The sequence below is a fragment of the Dendrobates tinctorius genome, unplaced genomic scaffold (genome assembly GCF_039654945.1).
Source record: "Dendrobates tinctorius isolate UK_male_01 unplaced genomic scaffold, ASM3965494v1 ptg000028l, whole genome shotgun sequence".
Taxonomy (NCBI): Eukaryota; Metazoa; Chordata; class Amphibia; order Anura; family Dendrobatidae; genus Dendrobates; species Dendrobates tinctorius.
Window position 1 is genome coordinate 84,259,839 of NW_027361696.1, and position 19,473 is coordinate 84,279,311.

The 19,473-nt window shown below is 43.2% G+C and overlaps 1 protein-coding gene across 4 annotated transcripts in view; it reads right to left on the reverse strand.

Annotated features, from left to right (window-relative positions):
- Positions 1-413: 413 nt before the first annotated feature.
- The window catches only part of HSD17B14 (hydroxysteroid 17-beta dehydrogenase 14), a 67,342-nt gene continuing 48,282 nt past the window's right edge, over positions 414-19,473 (reverse strand). For all 4 annotated transcript variants that reach the window (XM_073571129.1, XM_073571127.1, XM_073571128.1 and 1 more), the window contains 4 exons: positions 12,834-12,938; positions 11,742-11,809; positions 6,175-6,271; positions 414-1,935 (listed from right to left, as the gene is read on the reverse strand). In XM_073571129.1, coding sequence (XP_073427230.1) covers positions 1,771-1,935; positions 6,175-6,271; positions 11,742-11,809; positions 12,834-12,938 — 435 coding nt within the window. In that variant the 3' untranslated portion in view covers positions 414-1,770. The remainder of the gene's footprint in view (positions 1,936-6,174; positions 6,272-11,741; positions 11,810-12,833; positions 12,939-19,473) is intronic.

Consider the following 19,473-nt stretch of genomic DNA (forward strand, 5'->3'; position numbering starts at 1 on the left):
CTATCACCGCCGTGCTGCAGAGGGCCGGCGGCAGGAGCAACAGTGGCCGCAGCAGCTGGCAAGCGGCCAGATGATCGGGCACTGCCGCCCGCGGCCCAGGTGTCAGCGGCCCAGCGGGAAAATGCCCGGTTGGTTATATTGCCAATCCGGGCCTGAGCAGCACACATGTCACTATGCATTCACTCCTGACCTCAGCTGTGATGGAAGAGGCCCCTCGGTGACAGACATCTATAGTCTTCCTCTGGAGAGGCCATACATGTCTTTTCCTGGGAAACCTCTTTAAATGTAATGACTCGCAGTTGACGTCTGATGGATTCTCGTGGTGATGGATGCTATAATATTGCGTGTCAATACGTGAGGAGTTTGTGGATAGTCTCCGCACTGCCGACGATCTAAGACATCACCCAGTGTAGTAAAATAAGATGATGGTTTATGTTGTCGCGTTTCGAAGTACAGAGGTACTTGTTCTTCTGGAAAACACATGTATATCTATTATGTCTTAAATCCTGTCGGATAGATTACATCTGAAACATATACACTTCTAGCCAGTTATCTTTCTGCAGATCTAGGGAGGATTTCAGACTAAGGCTGGAGTCACACACAACGATTAAAAAATCGGTCCGAAATCGCACAAAGGTTTCTTCACCATGGCTCCCTCTGTGATCCGATTTTCCAGCGTAGAACCGATTTTATTCGCATGTAAGCATCCGTTTGACATCCATCTGCCGAGATTTTCTCGCAGACTTGCAAAATGGACATATAATGGAGCCCAATGACAGGTTTTCAAACACAAAGGAAAGAATAGATATAGACACACTAATATATATATTTATAATGTATTCTATATATATTTCATGCAATTCTTCATAGCAGAATAGCCACTGTAACATTTGCCGGCTTCTGGAAATTCATTCCCCTACCCGACATGAAATGACACATGGTTTACATATAGTTAACCATTTCATTTCATGTTTTTTTTTTTTTAAGGTCTATCACTAGTAATTAGATGAGGGTTTTTGTGTAAAATTTTGTGTCAACCATGTGTCATTTCATGTCGGGTAGGGGAATGATTTAATCGCTAGTGTGACTCCGGCCTAAGGGTTTTTGCATGTTCACATCACATTTTATAATACAAAAACTTCTTTTATGTGTACAAAGCGTGATTTTACATTCCTCATAAAAAGTTAAAATTCATTTTGGTGCACATAAATGTCCAAGCCATTTCATTGAAGTCAGTTCCTTTTCATCAGCTTTCTGCCAGCACTATATGTGCTGCAACTTCCTTTCCTCTTGTTCCCCGTTCTGCATTGTTGCAGCTATTGTCCAATGGCTTGTCTGCCCTATTACTAAGCCACAGCTTATGTTGTAATCATATTGCCCAATAACGATCTGACTATTTTCCAGCAGCCTGCGTGCTTACTTCACCCAACAAATAAACCCTTCTAACCAGTAGCATAGGAACAGTGAATGATCTGAATTACAATTAGTCAGCCTGTCTTGAGCTGCCATCCCCTTAGGCTATTATCCTTGAATCTTGGCATGCTGAAACTTGTAGTTTCACAAAATTGAGTGCATCCACAGGTTGGGACGAATTGTTAAAGTTGGAGTTTGGGGAAGGTGGCATAATTTTCATCTTTAAAGCAGTGATATCACTCCGTCGACACCTGGACATACATCCATAGCACGTACATTAGGGACTTGTGTCCTCATAATTTACTGCAGAGAAGTTTTACTAGGTTCCATATCGATGAAAGGACATTAAGTCTATTATCAGTGATAAAGGCTACTCCGAGTCTTCTGCTGAGTCTTGTTGGCATAATTGAGTTCAGCTCCTCCTGTTAGGAGAATATCAATACCTGTGCAGAACGTGCCCTCTGCTGCCAGGAACAGCGCAGCATTGGCACACTCCTCAGCTGTCCCCATGCGTCCCAGCAGCTGAAATCAGAGAAATCAAAAGGAACACATGAGATCAGCACTGGGTAAACGGAAAAGCTACCAAAAGATTCAGACAAGACTCATGGCTAAGTAGTAATTTGTTGAGGCAGAACCACTCAGCTCATTCTATAGACATGTGTGTACACATTGGTGCACAGACCCATTCTATAGACATAAGAGCACACAGTGGTGCACAGACCCATTCTATAGACATAAGAGCGCACAGTGGTGCACAGACCCATTCTATAGACATAAGAGCACACATTGGTGCACAGACCCATTCTATAGACATAAGAGCACACAGTGGTGCACATACCTACTCTATAGACATAAGAGCGCACAGTGGTGCACAGATCCATTCTATAGACATGAGTGCACATAGTGGTGCACATACCTACTCTATAGACATAAGAGCACACAGTGGTGCACAGATCCATTCTATAGACATAAGAGCACACATTGGTGCACAGACCCATTCTATAGACATAAGAGCACACAGTGGTGCACATACCTACTCTATAGACATAAGAGCGCACAGTGGTGCACAGATCCATTCTATAGACATAAGAGCACACATTGGTGCACAGACCCATTCTATAGACATAAGAGCACACAGTGGTGCACATACCTACTCTATAGACATAAGAGCGCACAGTGGTGCACAGATCCATTCTATAGACATGAGTGCACACTGTGGTGTACAGACCCATTCTATAGACATGAGTGCACACAGTGATGTACAGACCCATCGTATAAATGAGTGTGCACACTGTGGTGTACAGACCCATTCTATAGACATGAGTGCACACAGTGATGTACAGACCCATCGTATAAATGAGTGTGCACACTGTGGTGTACAGACCCATTCTATAGACATGAGTGCTTCTGCCTGGTTGTTTGAGTGATCCATGGGGGTCTCAAAACTTGGACCTTCCACTTATCCCCATTGCTGCAGCATATTGAAAAACTTTCAACATTTTAGCTCCGCTTTAACTTCTCTAATAACATTTCCCTCATAGGGCATGCAGCAGACTATGGAGTATTTTAGGACAGTCTGTAATGTGTGCCTCTTTCACAGTTTAAAGGATATTCCAAGACTACAGAACATCAGTCACAGACCTATAAATTTGATACAGGGGGGGGTGTGAATCAAACTCCCACCAAGCAGAGGACCTCAGTTATGTAGTCCCAGAAAATGCCTTTAATCTGTAAACTATAATCCTAATGTTTATATCAGGTTATTGTGTCATATGTATTTTTAAATATTTGTTTGTTTTTTGTTTGTTTTTTTACAATCTGTATTTAAAATAAAAAAAAATATATAGAAATCTTGCAATTTTCACATTGAGTTATTTTGGACTCTAACATCCAGGACAAAATATATGTAGAAAGCAACAATAGTCGGATGCCTACTCTTATAATTTGTACTGAAGCATCTAATGTGCGGGTGTAACGATCATTATGAAAGTAGGGGAAGCAGGTGAGCTGTGACATCCCGTATTGTGACTGGTGGATCCTGTGATATCATCTGTGTATAGAGGTGTTATTGTAATCCTGCCTGTGATAACAAGTCTACTGTAAACTCTTCCTGATAGGACAGGACGTACGAGTCTTAAAAAGCTCAGTGTGAAAATGATAAGACGTGGTTCACATAGTTCTCTTATATGCTTCCTCTGATTGTTCCATTACTGCTTTTTGACTTTCAAATACTGAATGTGTGAACGTGACCTTTGGAACATTTATAAAATCCCACAGCCTGAGAATCAGCATGGATACATTATCCCTGTCCAGACTTAGCATTGTCACACTTCAAATAATACACTGAAGAATGCCCTAGATGAAGCAGCACCTTCTACACAGACAGACCCGACACAGACAACGGCAGCCCTGGCACACAATGCAAACACGCTTTCTTCAGCGCTGCTCAAGGTGTGCAGAGCGGCAGTGGAGAAAATCTCTCTTAGCAGAAGACTTCATCCACTATAAGTTCATGCTCAAAACCTATAACTCTACCCTTCAGCTGGCCAAACAATCTTACTTCACCACCCTTATCACCTCACTATCCAACAACCCAAAACGACTTTTTGAAACCTTAAACTCCCTCCTGAAACCTAAACTACAGGCCCCCATCACCAACCTCAGCGGTGAGGATCTGGCCACTTATTTCCTAGAAAAAATCAACCACATCCATCAGGATATCTCAGCCCAATCTCCTCAGTGCCTGGATCCCCTTCCCTGCCGCACCTCAAGCTCACTAGACATCTTTGAGGCTGTTTCAGAAGAAGTTTCCAAGCTCCTCGCTTCTGCTCGGCCTACAACCTGCAACAGTGACCCCATTCCTTCACAGCTCCTGCAGACTCTCTCACCAGTGGTCACCACTCACCTGACTAAAATATTTAACCTTTCTCTTTCTTCAGGTATATTTCCCTCCTCATTTAAACATGCCATCATAACCCCTTTACTTAAAAAGCCATCCCTGGACCAGAACTGCACTGCTAACTACAGACCTGTCTCTAACCTTTCCTTCATCTCCTGGAACGCTTGGTCCACTCCCGTCTAATCCGCTATCTCTCAGATAACTCTCTTCTCGACCCCTTACAATCTGGTTTCCGCTATTTACACTCCACTGAAACTGCCCTCACTAAAGTCTCTAATAGCTAAATCAAAAGGTCATTGCTCCCTGCTGATTCTTCTGGATCTCTCTGCCGCATTTGGCACTGTGGATCACCAGCTCCTCCTCACTATGCTCCGCTCTATAGGCCTCAAGGACACAGCCCTCTTCTGGTTCTCCTCCTATCTCTCTGACCGCTCCTTCACTGTATCTTTTGCCGGCTCCTCTTCCTCTCCTCGTCCCCTTACTATCGGGGTCCCGCAGGGCTCAGTCCTAGGCCCCCTCCTCTTCTCTCTATACACTGCCCCTATTGGACAAACAATCAGCAGATTTGGGTTCCTGTATCATCTCTATGCTGATGACACCCAATTATACACTTCTTCCCCTGATATCACCCCTACCCTAATTCAAAATACCAAGGATTGTCTGCTGTCTCTAACATCATGTCCTCCCCCCATCTGAAACTAAATCTCTCCTAAACTGAACTCCTTGTGTTTCTCCCCTCTACTAACTTCATTCTACCTATCATCGAAATAACCCTGGAGGGTTCAACCATAACTCCCAAGCAGCATGCCCGCTGTCTTGGGGTCATATTCGACACCGAACTTTCCTTTACTCCGTACATCCGATCACTCAGTCGCTCTTGTCACCTGCTTCTTAAAAACATCTCTAGAATCCGACCTTTTCTCACCTTTGAAACTGCCAAGACTCTTACTGTTGCTCTTATTCATTCTCGTCTGGACTACTGCAACTCTCTTCTGATCGGTCTCCCTCTTACGAAACTTTCTCCTCTCCAATCCATCTTGAATGCGGCAGCCAGGGTCATATTTCTGTCCAGCCGCTTCACCGATGCCACCATCTTGTACCAGTCATTACACTGGCTACCTATTCGCTACAGGGTCCAGTATAAACTCATCTCTCTCACCCACAAAGCTCTCCACAGTTCTGCACCGCCTTATATCTCCTCTCTCATTTCTGTCTGGCTATCTCCCCACACATGCCCTCCGTTCTAAAAATGACCTAAGACTAACATCCCCCATAATCTGAACCTCGCACCTCCGTCTCCAAGACTTTTCTCGTGCTGCGCCAGTTCTCTGGAATGCACTTCCCCAGATGATCAGACTGAATAGTAGGGTGCCCCGACCTATTCAAGCGCGCTTTGAAAACCCATCTCTTCAAACAAGCCTACCAACTAACTTTGCCCTGTTCCCTCCTTCCAAATATTATATTGAATCTGCACCCTACTATTCATCTGTCTCCACACCCTCCATGCACACGATAACTGCACTTGATACTTGACTATTGCACTTAAACACATGGGCTGATGATCCCTATTTATTATAATCGCCAGACCTGAAATAGCAAGCACTTTTCACCTATTGTGTCCCCCCAATTTCCTTGTAGATTGTAAGCTTGCGAGCAGGGACCTCACTCCTAATGTCACTGTTTAAATTGTCTTAACTTGTATTGAATTTATTGTCTGTACATGTCCCCGCTTAATTGTAAAGCGCTGCGGAATATGTTGGCGCTATATAAATAAAAATTATTATTATCCCGGATACTTTTATTATTCATCTCTAGGCTCCAAGTAATTTTACATTTTCTTTTGATTGTCGCTGCACTTTTACCTGCGCGTCCTTCCCTCCCAGGATCATGGCATCCGGATCAGTAGAATGACTGGATAACTCCTTCCACAGCGGGGTCCATATGTTTCCAGGAGATATGCTGAAAGTACAGTATACAATGGGGTTTAAATGAAGATTATTATTTTGGTTGACATTGCAATAGACTTTATGAAATGAAAAATCTTTGACCTAAACAACTCTTAATGGTAGGAGAACAGATTATATTATATTCCTCAATCTATTCCTAATATTTGGGTATGGAGATGCACTTACAGCGTCTCAGTCTCCTCTGTATTCTCTAAACTAGCAACACCCGCCCCTGTCTTATTAACAAGTCAGTGGAGGTGTACCAGAGAGAACAACGTTTTATTCAGCCAGGGGAGGTCGCTGCTATTTTGAGATTACAGCGGAGAGTGAGAAGCTGTAAGTGCCCTAATGCACTTCCAGGCTATAACTTCAAAACTCAGTTTCTGGCTGAAGCAGCACCTTGGTGCCATAAAGGGATATCTTTATTTTTTATCTCTTAAAGGACTACACAGTCATGTAAAAATGGTTTGGGGCCAGTGAGGGTGGGGCAAACGTTGCCGACAAGGTCCTTTAAGGAAGGAAAGTCATGACCCTTCTTCTTCTTCTTCATACCTGTGATGAACGAATGCACATATTATCCTGTTCTACTTGCATTTTCTGTAAACAAGTAATTCCAGTATTTCAAGTGGTTGAAACAAAAATGAGAAATGTCGAATTCTAAAAGGTTGTGTGCGGGTTAGCACCATTCACTTGGCTGAGCGGCAATATCGCAGGGCCCATGCGCAGGTATAGCAATGTTTATGGAAGAAAGCATGAGAGCAGGTCGTACACTTTTTGGTGTTAAGAATAAAATGTATAAGAATAAAGAGTATTTTTTCACAATTAGGCACAGCATTTAAAGTGAACCAGTCACCTGATAAAACGCTATTAACCTGCAGATATGGGGTTAATCTGCAGGTTAATAGCATTTTGAGCCTGCCTGGCGACAGCACTTAGAGCCTGCCTGGCGACAGCACTTAGACCCCGCTGCTGGGAGAAAATTAACTTTATTCCTCCCAGTAATGTCCAGGTTTCAGTCACGGGGGCGGTGCTGGTGCGGGTTCAGTCACCACTCTGTGTATAGAGAGTGGTGGCTTTGACCGCATCCCCAGCACTGACTGACAGCGGCTCAGCATTAGGCTACGCTCACATCTGTGTATATACGTAAAGTAGCTGAGATTCCCAACCAGAAAAGTTGGAGAGTGTCATGCATTTCTTTTTCGCACCTAGCATCCATATGACATGCATATGCAATGCGTTTTTAACACCAGCTTTTACACAGTGATTCTCTGTCATTTCAAACTAGTTTACTAATTAATAAAACAATCTTATATACAAAGATAGATATGAATAAAAATGTTAGTGAGATATTATACAAACAGTGCTTTGCAAGTGTAGTTTTCTGTACTTCTATTTTGCTAATAAATAAAAGAACAAAATGGTGTGGGGTCCCCTTTTTTTAACCAGATGAGGGAAGTCAGACAGTTGATCTTAATAGTCTGGGAAGGGAGCAATAAATTTTTTTAGGCTATTAATATCAGCTCTTCACTGACTGCATAGCCTTTACTGGTTATTAAAAAGGGGGGCCCCAAAAAATATTGTTGAGTACCCCCTATTTTTAATCACCAGTAAAGGCTAAAAAGACAGCTGTGGGCTTATATGAATAGGTTGGGAAGGATATTGGACATGGATATTAGCTCACTTCCAGTCTAATAACACCAGCTCTCAGCCAACCCAAAAATAATGCATTGATTAGGTACACCAATTCTGGTGCTTAGCCTCGTCTCTTCCTGCTTGCCCTGGTGCATTGACAAGCGGGGTAATGGTTTTGGGGTTGATGTCAGATTTGTAATGTCAGCTGACATCAAGGGGTTAATAAGACACCCCCATTACTAACCCTATAAGTTTAAAGCAAAAAATAGCCAATGAAATTTTTTCCTGAGTATACCGATACCCCATATGTGGAGGAAAACTACTGCTTGTGCGCACGGCAGGGCTTGGAGTTGATTGAGTACCATTTGACTTTTGGAGCCCCAAATTGTCTGGAATATATAGTGTATGCCATGTCTCATTTTCAGAGCCCCTGATGTGCCTAAACAGTGGTAGCCCCTGACAAGTGACCCCATTTGGAAACTACACCCCTTAAGAAACTCATCTAGAGGTATGGTGAGGGGGTAAAACTTACTAATTTAGACGTGGCAACATGCTGTCCCCGCCGCCTCAATGCACGTTTCGTTTAGCCTTCTTCAGGAGAGCCCATTAACCTATGTCCTTGCTGGTTAGCACATCGCACTTTATCTCCATGCTGCTAACAGTATGTACCTTTCTTTGCACTGCTAATGATACATATGTTTATTAAATTGAATCCTACACTGAAATCATATTTTTCTGGACTTTGGCTGCTTGGTCTAATAGAATACTAATATCTTTTCCTTTGATACCACATTTTGTTATTTTTTTATTTTATGTATATGTATGCACTCTGCACTTTTTTATGTTTGCTACCAATATATTTACTAGGGGCTATACTGCAACACAATGATTTACTTGCTTACTATATAACTATGCACTTTATATTTTATTGGCAACACTTTGTCTGTGTTTTGTATGTGTTCAGTGGTTTTCTGATTTTAATATATTTCAGACATTTATTTAATAAAGATTAAAATTTGAAGGATTATACTCTCCGGTGGTGGTCCATTCACTTCCTTCTCTCAGTGTTTTAGCCCCAAACAACAGGAGAAAATGGACCCCAAAATCTGTTGTGCAATTACGCCTGAGTACGCCGATGCCCAATACGTGGTGGAAAACTACTGTTTGGACGCATGGCAGGACACGGAAGGGAAGGAGCACCAATTGAATTCTGGAGATCAAGTTTGGCTGGAATAGATTGTGGATGCCATGTCACATTTGAAGAGCCCCAACAAGCCAAAACAGCAAAAATTCTTAGAAGTGATCCAGTTTTGGAAACTACACTTCTTGAGGAATTCATATAGCATTTTTAACTTCACGCAATTCACAGAATTGTATAACATTGGGCTAAGTCATTTGAAAAATTAATTTTTTTTTCCACTAAAATGTTGATTTGGCCCCAAGTTTTCAATTTTCAAAAGGGATAATATGAGAAAAGGGATCATGCAATTTGTTACGTAATTTCTCCAGAGTATGATAATACCCCATATGTGGTCAAAAACTACTTTTGAGGCACAGAAGTGAAGGCGCGCCATATTGGAGTTCAGATGTTGCTGGAATGGTTTGATGGTGCCCTGTTACATTGGCAGAGCCCCTGAGGTGCCAGAACAACAGAAATCCCCCATAAGTGACCCCACTTTACAAACTACACTCCCCATTGAATAAATCTGAGGGTGCAGTGATCATATTGATACAACTGGTGTCTCATAGAAGTTTATACCATTGGGCAGTGAATAAAAAATAATTACATTTTTAACACAAAAATGTTGTTTTAGCCCCAGATTTTAAATTTTCCCACAGGTAAATGGGTAAAAATGACACCAAAGTTTGTCACATAATTTCTGTTGAAAGTGGCAATACCCCATATGTGGCTGTAGAGCACTGCATAGAAACATGGCGAGACTCTGGAGAGATGGAGCGCCACTTGCCTCTTGGAGAGCAAACTATCGTAGAATAGTTTGAAGACTCCATATACTGAGACCCTAAGTGCCAGAAGAGCAGAATCCTCCCTCAAGTGACCCCATTTTGGAAATTACAACCTTCTGGTAATTTGAAGGTATTTGGAGGCGCCAAACAGAAGGGAGAGGGAGCCCCCTCTTTCTCCTAGCCTCCCAAATGCTGTGATCCATGTCAATCACTGCGTTTAGGGGGATCAGTGCGGGCACTGATACTGGCAGTGACAGCTGTGGCTCGGCTATCATGTAAGCTGAGCTCCTGGCGGCGATCATGTGGGCACAAGCTTCTGTGCCGTACACAATCGCCATGACGTACTTCTACATCTGACCATAATGTATGGGAACGTCAAAGGTCATGAATGGGTTAAATGGAATCTGTCAGCAGAATTTCACCCCCCACAAAAAAAAAAAAAAAAAAAAAAAAAAAACTATTTGTATGCTCATGTAGCCATGTAGCTCTTTCAAAGACAAGGTTATTGAGGAATCAGCATGTGAATTGAAATTCAAGTGGGGCTGAAGAACTATGGTAAATCGGCGTCCTCTTTCGCCACCACCTCCTCTTGCTTGATTGACAGTCAAGCAGGAGGCGGCAGCGCTGGGCGGGGAATAGAGCTGGAGTGAAAGAGGCTTCAGATCTACAAATAGCTCTTCAGCCTCATTTGCATATCAAAATGCTGATTTCTCAGTAACAGAAGAATGTACTGGCCATATAAAGGCATTGTTGGATTTGTCTTTCAAAAAGATACCTGTGTATATCTATCCATAAATATATAGTTTGGGTGGTGAACTCCTGCTGACAAATTGCATTTAACCTCTAACTTGCTAAAGCTATCTAGTGTCAGCTATTAAAATTGCAGGTATACATTCAATGCGCTGGTTGATTATTTATTATGCGTTTCCTATATAGCGCCATTAATTCCACAGCCATTTACAGACATCATTATTACTACGTAGATTCCCTATCAGTAAGTCTTCAGGGTGTGAGAGGAAACTGGAGAGCCCGGAGAAAACCCACGCAAACACGGGGAGAACATACAAACTCCTTCCAGAAGTCGTCCTTGGTGGGATTTGAACTCAGGATTCCAGAGATGCAAAGCAACAATGCTAACCACTGAGCCACTATACTGTGCCAACCACTGAGTCACCGTACTGCACTATACAACACAGTAAACAGTGCACCAAAGATCATCAGCATTTCTCAATGCCAAAAGAACAGTTTAATTTCTGAAGGATCAACCCTCTTACAAACAGCTATGCTTTTCTAAACTAATACAACCCATTTAACAAACATTAAGAAAAATAAATGTTTGCAGAGGTGCATAGTCTATTGGATCTTAACCTTTGTGACTCTATTACTACTTTACAAACTCTGCAACCAGAAGTTTCAGACCCATTGCAATTTATGGTAATAAATAAAACACGTACATATGCATGGCTTTTTGCAACCAGCTTCCGTCATGTGTTCAATACTTTCCCTGTGTCATTTCTAATTATTACACATAATTTATGGACATCTATGGATGATTTCTTTGCCTGTGTGGACTGGACGGGTTATTACCGACATCTGGGGAGAATTTTATGTTAATAGCACCTTTAGAAATAGATTTACTTGGCGACGTGTTCAATACTTATTTCAACCGCTGTATAAATAATATTATATATATATATACACACACACACACACTATACTATACACACACATGTACAGGTAGATAGAATTATTATTTTATTTTTTTTAATCATCATTTTTATCGCATCAAAGATTAAAGAACAATTCATTTTCTTTTATGTTGTAGTGAAGAAGTTTTCTATATTCATGTTACACATACTGTAGATTAATATGGAGACAGATCTCACCTATTTACTCGTACGTTGTACTGGCTTTCATCTACAGCCATTGCCTTGGTCATTGCAGTCACTGCTCCCTGTTTAATAAAAATCAAACAATGAGAGCTCGCTCACACTCAAGACAAGACAAAATACAATACAAGGCAAAACATTACACAAGTTAAAACACAGGGACGACACCATGGAATTAGAACACTGCACAAGACAAAAGACAGGACACTTCACAGGACACAACGCCCGACACTACACTGCAACCTGCCATTGTCTGATCACTGCAGTGTTGTAGCAGATAGTCAAATGTCTGGGCTTCATGGGAGGACTAAGAGGCAGGTATGGGGTCTTTCTGCAGGCCCTGGGGGAAGCCATGGGTGCGGTGCATGCTTGATCCAGCAATCGCACCGTTTAAGCGCTGCAGTTACTGATGAACAGCACCATGCAAATGGCTAAATTGCAGTGATCAGCGTAAAACTCTGGTCGCTGAGGTTACAGGAAGATGCTGGGCGTGGGAACACTTAGCTCCCAGCCCGCTCCATTCACCGGCACCCAACATTTGACGCACACGTATGTGACAAGTCTGGAAGGGGTTAGATACAGGGCACAAAAAGGAAAAGGAGGCCATATCTCAGTAACAGGCATGAGAGGAAGCTAACACCATATGAAGAAGAACAGCAGCGTTCACACCAGGTTAAAAAAATAAAACTAAATGAATGTGTGCTGGGACAATGGGTGTCCTGAGTCCTCTGAATGAAGCGGGGGTCGCCCATTCTCACTCTATGGTCTATGGGAGTGATGGAGACACCTCAGTGCTATACTCCATCTCCACCATTCCCATGGCGGTGGGGCTCCCAGCGATCACCGTATATTCATCACCTATGGTATACGATATATTGTTCGGAGGCTAATCCCTTTATTGTAGGTTATAGAGAATAAGAAAAGCAAATGTGAACTAAATCAATTACATTTTGAAAGTCAAAAATCCAAAATGTGTTTTTTGCTATTACCAATAAAATACTATAATGAGGAGAACAAGGCGTGTATGAAAAAGTAATAGTATTCATTGTAGCATGACATACACTGTATCATGTGCCGCAGACATTGTACCTTCGTGGCGACGTAAGGGATTGCATGTTTCTGACCAATAATCCCAACAAGACTTGATACGTTGATAATGTTCCCTTGGGTTTTTCGCAGATATGGTAAAGCATACTAAGCCGGAGACGAAAAACAACCCAAAAAGAAAAAATAAGAATTATTATTGACACATTCATGGCACAAAGGGTAACAACTGCGTCACTTTGTAAAGTTTCCTTAGGGTGAGGATGAGTAGCAGATTGAGAAATGTTTGCGAGGACTCGTGCCTAATAGATATTTACTCGCTTATTGATGATACCTTTGAGATACCTTTCCCGTTACTCCAATATACAAAAGATAGTCAACCGGGGCAATAAATATGTAATCAAGAAATGAATTGATTGGAAGATCAGCTTTGATACCCACAGGAGTACAGTAGGCCAACATTTCTGTCCACCCTGGCCATTGTTACTGCAACAGAACATGTGAGCCCACCCCGTTTGATGAGAAGTGAATGAATGGTCTCAGGAGTCTTTACTGTTGGATGACACAGGAGTCATGGTAGCATTCTCCTCTTCTTCTCCATAAAATTATTCTTCCAGATGCCCCAAACAGTCTGAAGGCGCAATAACTTGACCTCATTCCTCTTCAGTCCAATCCCTGCACTTCCTGTAGAATGTCAGTCTGCCCTTGATGTTTTTCTTGGAGAGAGTGACTTCTTTGCTGCCCTTTTTGCCACCAATCCAGCCTTCAAATGGCTTCACCCACCTGTTGGGTTTATGTGTAGGGTTTCTTTTCATCCATGGAGGAGACTCGCTTACAATTTTGCCTAAGATCACTGCCATGAATAAAGAATGGGATCTAAACATCCTCCAAGAGCAACTTCTCCCAACCATTTAGTGATGTACAATGCTCTTTTTCTAGCATTATGGAGACCATGTCAAAAGGCAAAAGTGATAATTAAGTGGTTCAGTGAACAAAACATTGAAATGTTGGGTCAATGATTAGGAGACTGCCCAGATCTTAATCCCATTGAGAATTTGTGGTCAATCCTCAAAAAAGTGGGAGACAAAGACTCAGAAATTGTGAAAAACGCCAAGCCTTGATGAGACTGATGAGACAAAATTAGGTCATTAGTCAGGATTTGGCCCAGAGTCTGATATCCAGCTGCCAGGATGAAGGGCAAAAGTCTTGACAAACAAGAGTCAACTCTGTAAATATTGAGTCTTTACAATAATAATAATAATAATAATAATAATCTTTATTTATATAGCGCCAACATATTCCGCAGCGCTTTACAGTTTAACAGTTTCAAAACACAAGTCATAAGTAACAACGCTAACAATACAATAATTAAAGCAAAATAAGACGAAATAAGACGACCCTGCTCGTGAGAGCGTACAATCTACAATGAGGTGAGGGAGATACAGAGTACAGGTGTGTATTTACAATGGTGTATTTACAATGAAGGTCCAGCCATCTTGCAGGAGTGAAGGATGGATGGAGATAGTGAATGGGCTACGCACGCACACTTACACAGAGAATGACTTTGATTAGTGAATGTGATAGGCCGCTCTGAACAGGTGTGTTTTGAGGGAGCGCCTAAAACTATGCAAATTGTGGATAGTCCTGATTTCTTGGGGTAGAGCATTCCAGAGGATAGGAGCAGCACGGGAGAAGTCTTGGAGTCGGGAGTGGGAGGTACGGATTAGTGCAGAGGTTAGTCGAAAGTCGTTTGCAGAGCGCAGCGATCGGCTAGGCCGATAGACAGAAATGAGAGAAGAGATGTAAGGGGGTGCCGCACTGTGGAGAGCTTTGTGGGTGAGAACAAGTACTTTGAATTGGATCCTATAATGAATGGGCAGCCAATGTAACAACTGGCGAAGAGCGGACGCGTCCGAGTACCGATTACCCAGATGGACGATCCTGGCTGCTGCATTGAGTATGGACTGGAGAGGGGATAGTCGAGTGACGGGGAGGCCAATTAATAGAGCGTTGCAGTAATCCAGGCGAGAGTGGATCAATGCAACAGTGAGGGTTTTTGTTGTTTCCATAGTGAGAAAAGGGCGGATTCTAGAGATGTTCTTTAGGTGTAAGCGGCAAGAGCGGGCAAGGGATTGTATATGGGATGTAAAGGAGAGATTGGTGTCAAATATAACACCCAGACAGCGCACCTGCTGCCGGGGCGTTATTGTGGTACCACCCACGGAGAAGGAAATGTCAGATTTAGGGAGGTTAGTATACGGCGGGAGCAGAAGAAGTTCAGTTTTGGAGAGGTTGAGTTTCAGATAGAGAGCGGACATGATATTGGAGACTGCGGACAGACAGTCACTGGCGTTCTGTAGTACAGCGGGGGTAAGGTCGGGGGAAGACGTGTATAGTTGTGTGTCATCAGCATAAAGATGGTACTGAAAGCCAAATCTGCTGATGGTCTGTCCAATTGGGGCCGTGTAGAGAGAGAAAAGAAGGGGGCCAAGGACTGAGCCCTGAGGTACCCCGACAGCAAGAGGAAGAGGAGATGACGTGGAGCCAGAGAACAAAACACTGAAGGAGCGGTCAGAGAGATAGGAAGAGAACCAGGAGAGTGCAGTGTCCTTAATGCCTAGTGACTGGAGCCTAGAGAGTAGGAGATGGTGGTCAACAGTATCGAAAGCTGCAGATAGGTCAAGAAGAATGAGCAGAGAGTGGTCACCGTTACGTTTTGCTGTCAGAAGGTCATTGGTCACTTTACAATAACTTGATGTATTTGTCAATAAAAGTGTAAAAACTTATGAAATATTTAGGGTACGTGCACGCGCTGCGGATTGGGGTGCGGATTTGTCCCCGCGGATTTTGCAAAATCCGCAGGTCAAAAGACCTGCGGTTTTGCCCTGCGGTTTTTCATCTCCACAATGGAGGAGATGGCAAACCGCAGTGGAATCCGCAGAAAGAATGGACATGTCAATTCTTTCTGCGGTTTAGAAACCGCACGCAAAAATCTGCACTGCGGTTTTTAATATCCATAGGATATTATGGTACTGTACACCGCAGCAAAAACTGCTGCGGATCCGCAGCGGCCAAATCCACTGCGGAACAGCAGCAGAATCCGCAGCGTGTGCACACACCCTTATAATTGTACTCCAATAGCCATAGAAACACCTGAGAAAAAGATCTGAAACCACTGAAGCAGCAAAATGTGAAAACCAAAATCTGAGTCAGTCTGAAAACTTTTGGCTATGTCTGTCAGTCAGAGGTCTCACTCCTGGGATCAGAACTCTCTAATATAAGCCAATCCTGTCTAACAGCCACTACCATTTTGTACATCACCTGCTGCTCACACATCACATAGTGTAAGAGTCTCTGAGATTTACATCACTGAGTTATTGTCCTTCAGGGGGTGAGTGTCACGATTCATTTTTGGATTTCAGCTCTGGCTCTGCATTAATTTAAACATGGTTCTTACTTTTGGGCCAGTAAGGGTTAATGTCAGTTTCCTTGCTGCAGCTGCTGTGTTGCGGGTCAGCTGATGTGGGTGGTGACCATTCCCACCATCCTTTAAATAGTCACATGACGCATCAGCTGACTGTTGGTGACAGAGTTATTCTATGAAGTCCCGCCTAGGAGTTAGGAGCTCTCTGGTGCCAGCGGTTTATCTGCTACTTCTGTGGAGTTCGGTTTCCTGATTCCGTGGCCTCTGCTGCGTGGAGCCTGGCTGCGGTGGCTGGAGCCAAGTTTCTTGTTCCCTTTTCCTTGTCTGTCTCGTGCTTGTGACTACCCCTGTGTTGATAATGCTAGCGTCCTTGCCAGCCAGTGCACTAGCCAGGGTATAGTGAGGTGACAGCTAGGGACTAGGCGAGAGACGTCGGCGGGGGGGAAGGACCCCCATAGGGCGTTAAAGGAGCTTAGGGATAGGCTCAGGCTGTGGATAGGAGGTTCACAACCTTCACTCCCTACTGTTAGGGCCATCCTCTCCTTTTTTCCATCCAGTTGTTGGTGTTTTCTACCCATGTGGGTCGTGACTGTAAGGCTGGAGTCACACTAACCTGCGCAAAATACGGTCCGTATTTTACTTGCGTAATACGGATGAATGACCACTAAATAGTGCTCCGTAGGTCATCCGTAAGCAGGGTGAGGACGCGTATTTTGCGCATGTGTGCATCCGTATGTAATCCGTGTGGCATCCGTATGCAATCCGCATGGCGAGATTTTCTCGCGGCCTTGCAAAATGGACATTTAACGGTTTTCAGGCCTGCAAACAATTTAAATCATTAGCCTGCACCCTATTTAGACACTCAGAAACAGGTGGATGCCTACATTCTGTACATTTGTCACCTTGCTTTCACGAGGTGTGTTGGTGTTCTTTGTGCAGCATGGCAGAGGGTCTGCGATTCAATACAACTGAGCAGGTTCTCTTTACCTGGCTTTTGTCACGGTGCTTTGGGCAACCATATCCTGTGATAGTGGATCCGCGGAGGAGGAGACGCATGTTGGTCCATCCACTTTTGAGGCAACGACTCACCAGAGGGCATTTTCACCACCTGTATTCTTCTCTGCGGCAGCATTCGGAGAAATTTTACCAGTACTGTCGCATGAGCATTGCCACATTTGATCGACTCTTGGAGACAGTGCGCCCTGGGATAACCTTTCAGGATACAAGGATGCGCAAAGCCATATCTGCAGAGGAGCGACTTCTACTCACAATACGGTATGTACTACACAACCACATTCTCTCTATTCCTAATGTGTGTGGTAAATTATGTTTTTTGCCCTTTTTGGACAAAGTTGAATGCCATCATCTTACTCCAAATATGAAGCACCTGACACAGCAGAATGTTACATCTAATATGTCCAGCATATCACTTAGTCATTGTGCCACCAAATATGTGTGTGTTGTTCTCTATCATTTCCTAACAAGTTTGGTCGGCATGTAAATGATTTTTTTTTACTTTAGCCGTTCTAAACTTTACTATTTCTGTTGTTCTACAGCTTCCTGTCCACTGGCCTGTCTTATGCCGCCCTCCACCATGAGTTTCTCATTGGAAAATCCACCATTTCAGGCATAGTGAGGTCTACATGTGCACAAATCTGGACAAGACTCCATCAAGTGGTCATGCCCGAGCCCAGGATGGAAGACTGTTTAAGGATATCAAGGGAGTTTGAGGAGGACTGCCAGTTTCCAAATTGTATTGGGGCCCTGGATGGCAAACATATCAGGGTGCGTAAGCCGCCGAACTCTGGCTCCCAATTCTTCAATTATAAACAATACTTTTCTGTTGTATTGTTGGCTCTGGTAGACCCTCAATACAAGTTTATAATTGTTGACATTGGGGCCTATGGAAGGACAGGAGACTCTAGAGTCTTCAATACTTCCATAATGGCTCGGCGGCTACGCACCAACCAGTTGGATCTACCCCCACCACGCCAGCTACCAGGCTCCCCCGAACAATCAGTCCCTTATGTCCTTGTGGCAGATGAGGCCTTTCAGTTATCGCGCAATGTCATGAGGCCATATCCCCGGCGCAACCTTGACCACAGGCGCAGAATTTTTAACTTGCGCCTATCACGTGCTAGGCGACTGGTGGAGTGTTCCTTTGGGATTCTTTGTTCCAAATGGCGGGTACTCCAGTCTGCCATTCAGTTGAGTGAGCAAAATGTGAATGAAGTTGTGAAAGCCTGTGTTGTTCTGCATAACTTCACCAGGATACATGATTGCTCCTCCTCTGATGGTGTTGTGCGTAGGCCGGACAATGTGCGCAGGGTGAGACCACCTATCAACCCTCAACGTAGACCGCTCTCTGGCCTCAAAGTGCGTGATATTTTCACTAATTACTTTATCTCACCTGAGGGGGCAACTTCTTGGCAAGAGAATGCTGTGTCTATGTTATAATTTGTTGCTTTAAGTGAGTCAAAATATATATTACTCAAGCCTTTATGATTCTATGAGTGTTTCAGTGCATTGGTTGGTGTCTGTTAGTATGTTGTGAGGGATTGTGAAAAATCACACAGAGACGTTAAGTAGAGTACACAAATATTTAGTTTTGTCTTTTTTTTTTTTTCTTCGCTTAAAGGCAAACATAATTTTGCCATAACACAAATTTGGCAATGGCCAAAATGACCCTTTGTGCCTTCTTTAACTTGTTGTAAAGTGAACATAACAGAACAAAACAGCCACAAACATTAGGCCAAAAAAACATTGCTGCATCACTAGATTAACCTAGATTTGCCAACAAAAGGTGAGCTCCATCACCAAAATAAAGGCAACGAGATAACACTCACATTTCCACATAATGTTAGCCAAACATAGAAAGAATCCACCATGACAGGCAAGGCTACCTCACACCTTTCACACAGATATTACCTGTCTGTACACCAGACAATATTTAAGCACGCTATACCGGAAAGGATGAAAATACAAAACTCACTTGTTAATACATAGAGAAAGCAGGTTATTCTGAATGCTTGTCGCCTAGAAATTTTGTCCTAGACATTGCTACCAAAAAAGGTGACTACTTAACTAAGGCGAGCACGCCTTTCCTATGCGTTTGCAAGTGAGTAGTGTATTTTCATACTTTCAGTTTACAGCATAGCGCATTTAAAGATTCTCTTTTCTACACACATATATTATCTGTCTGAAAGGCGTGAGGTAGCGTTGCCTGTCATGATGGATTGTTTCATATGTTTGGAAAACATT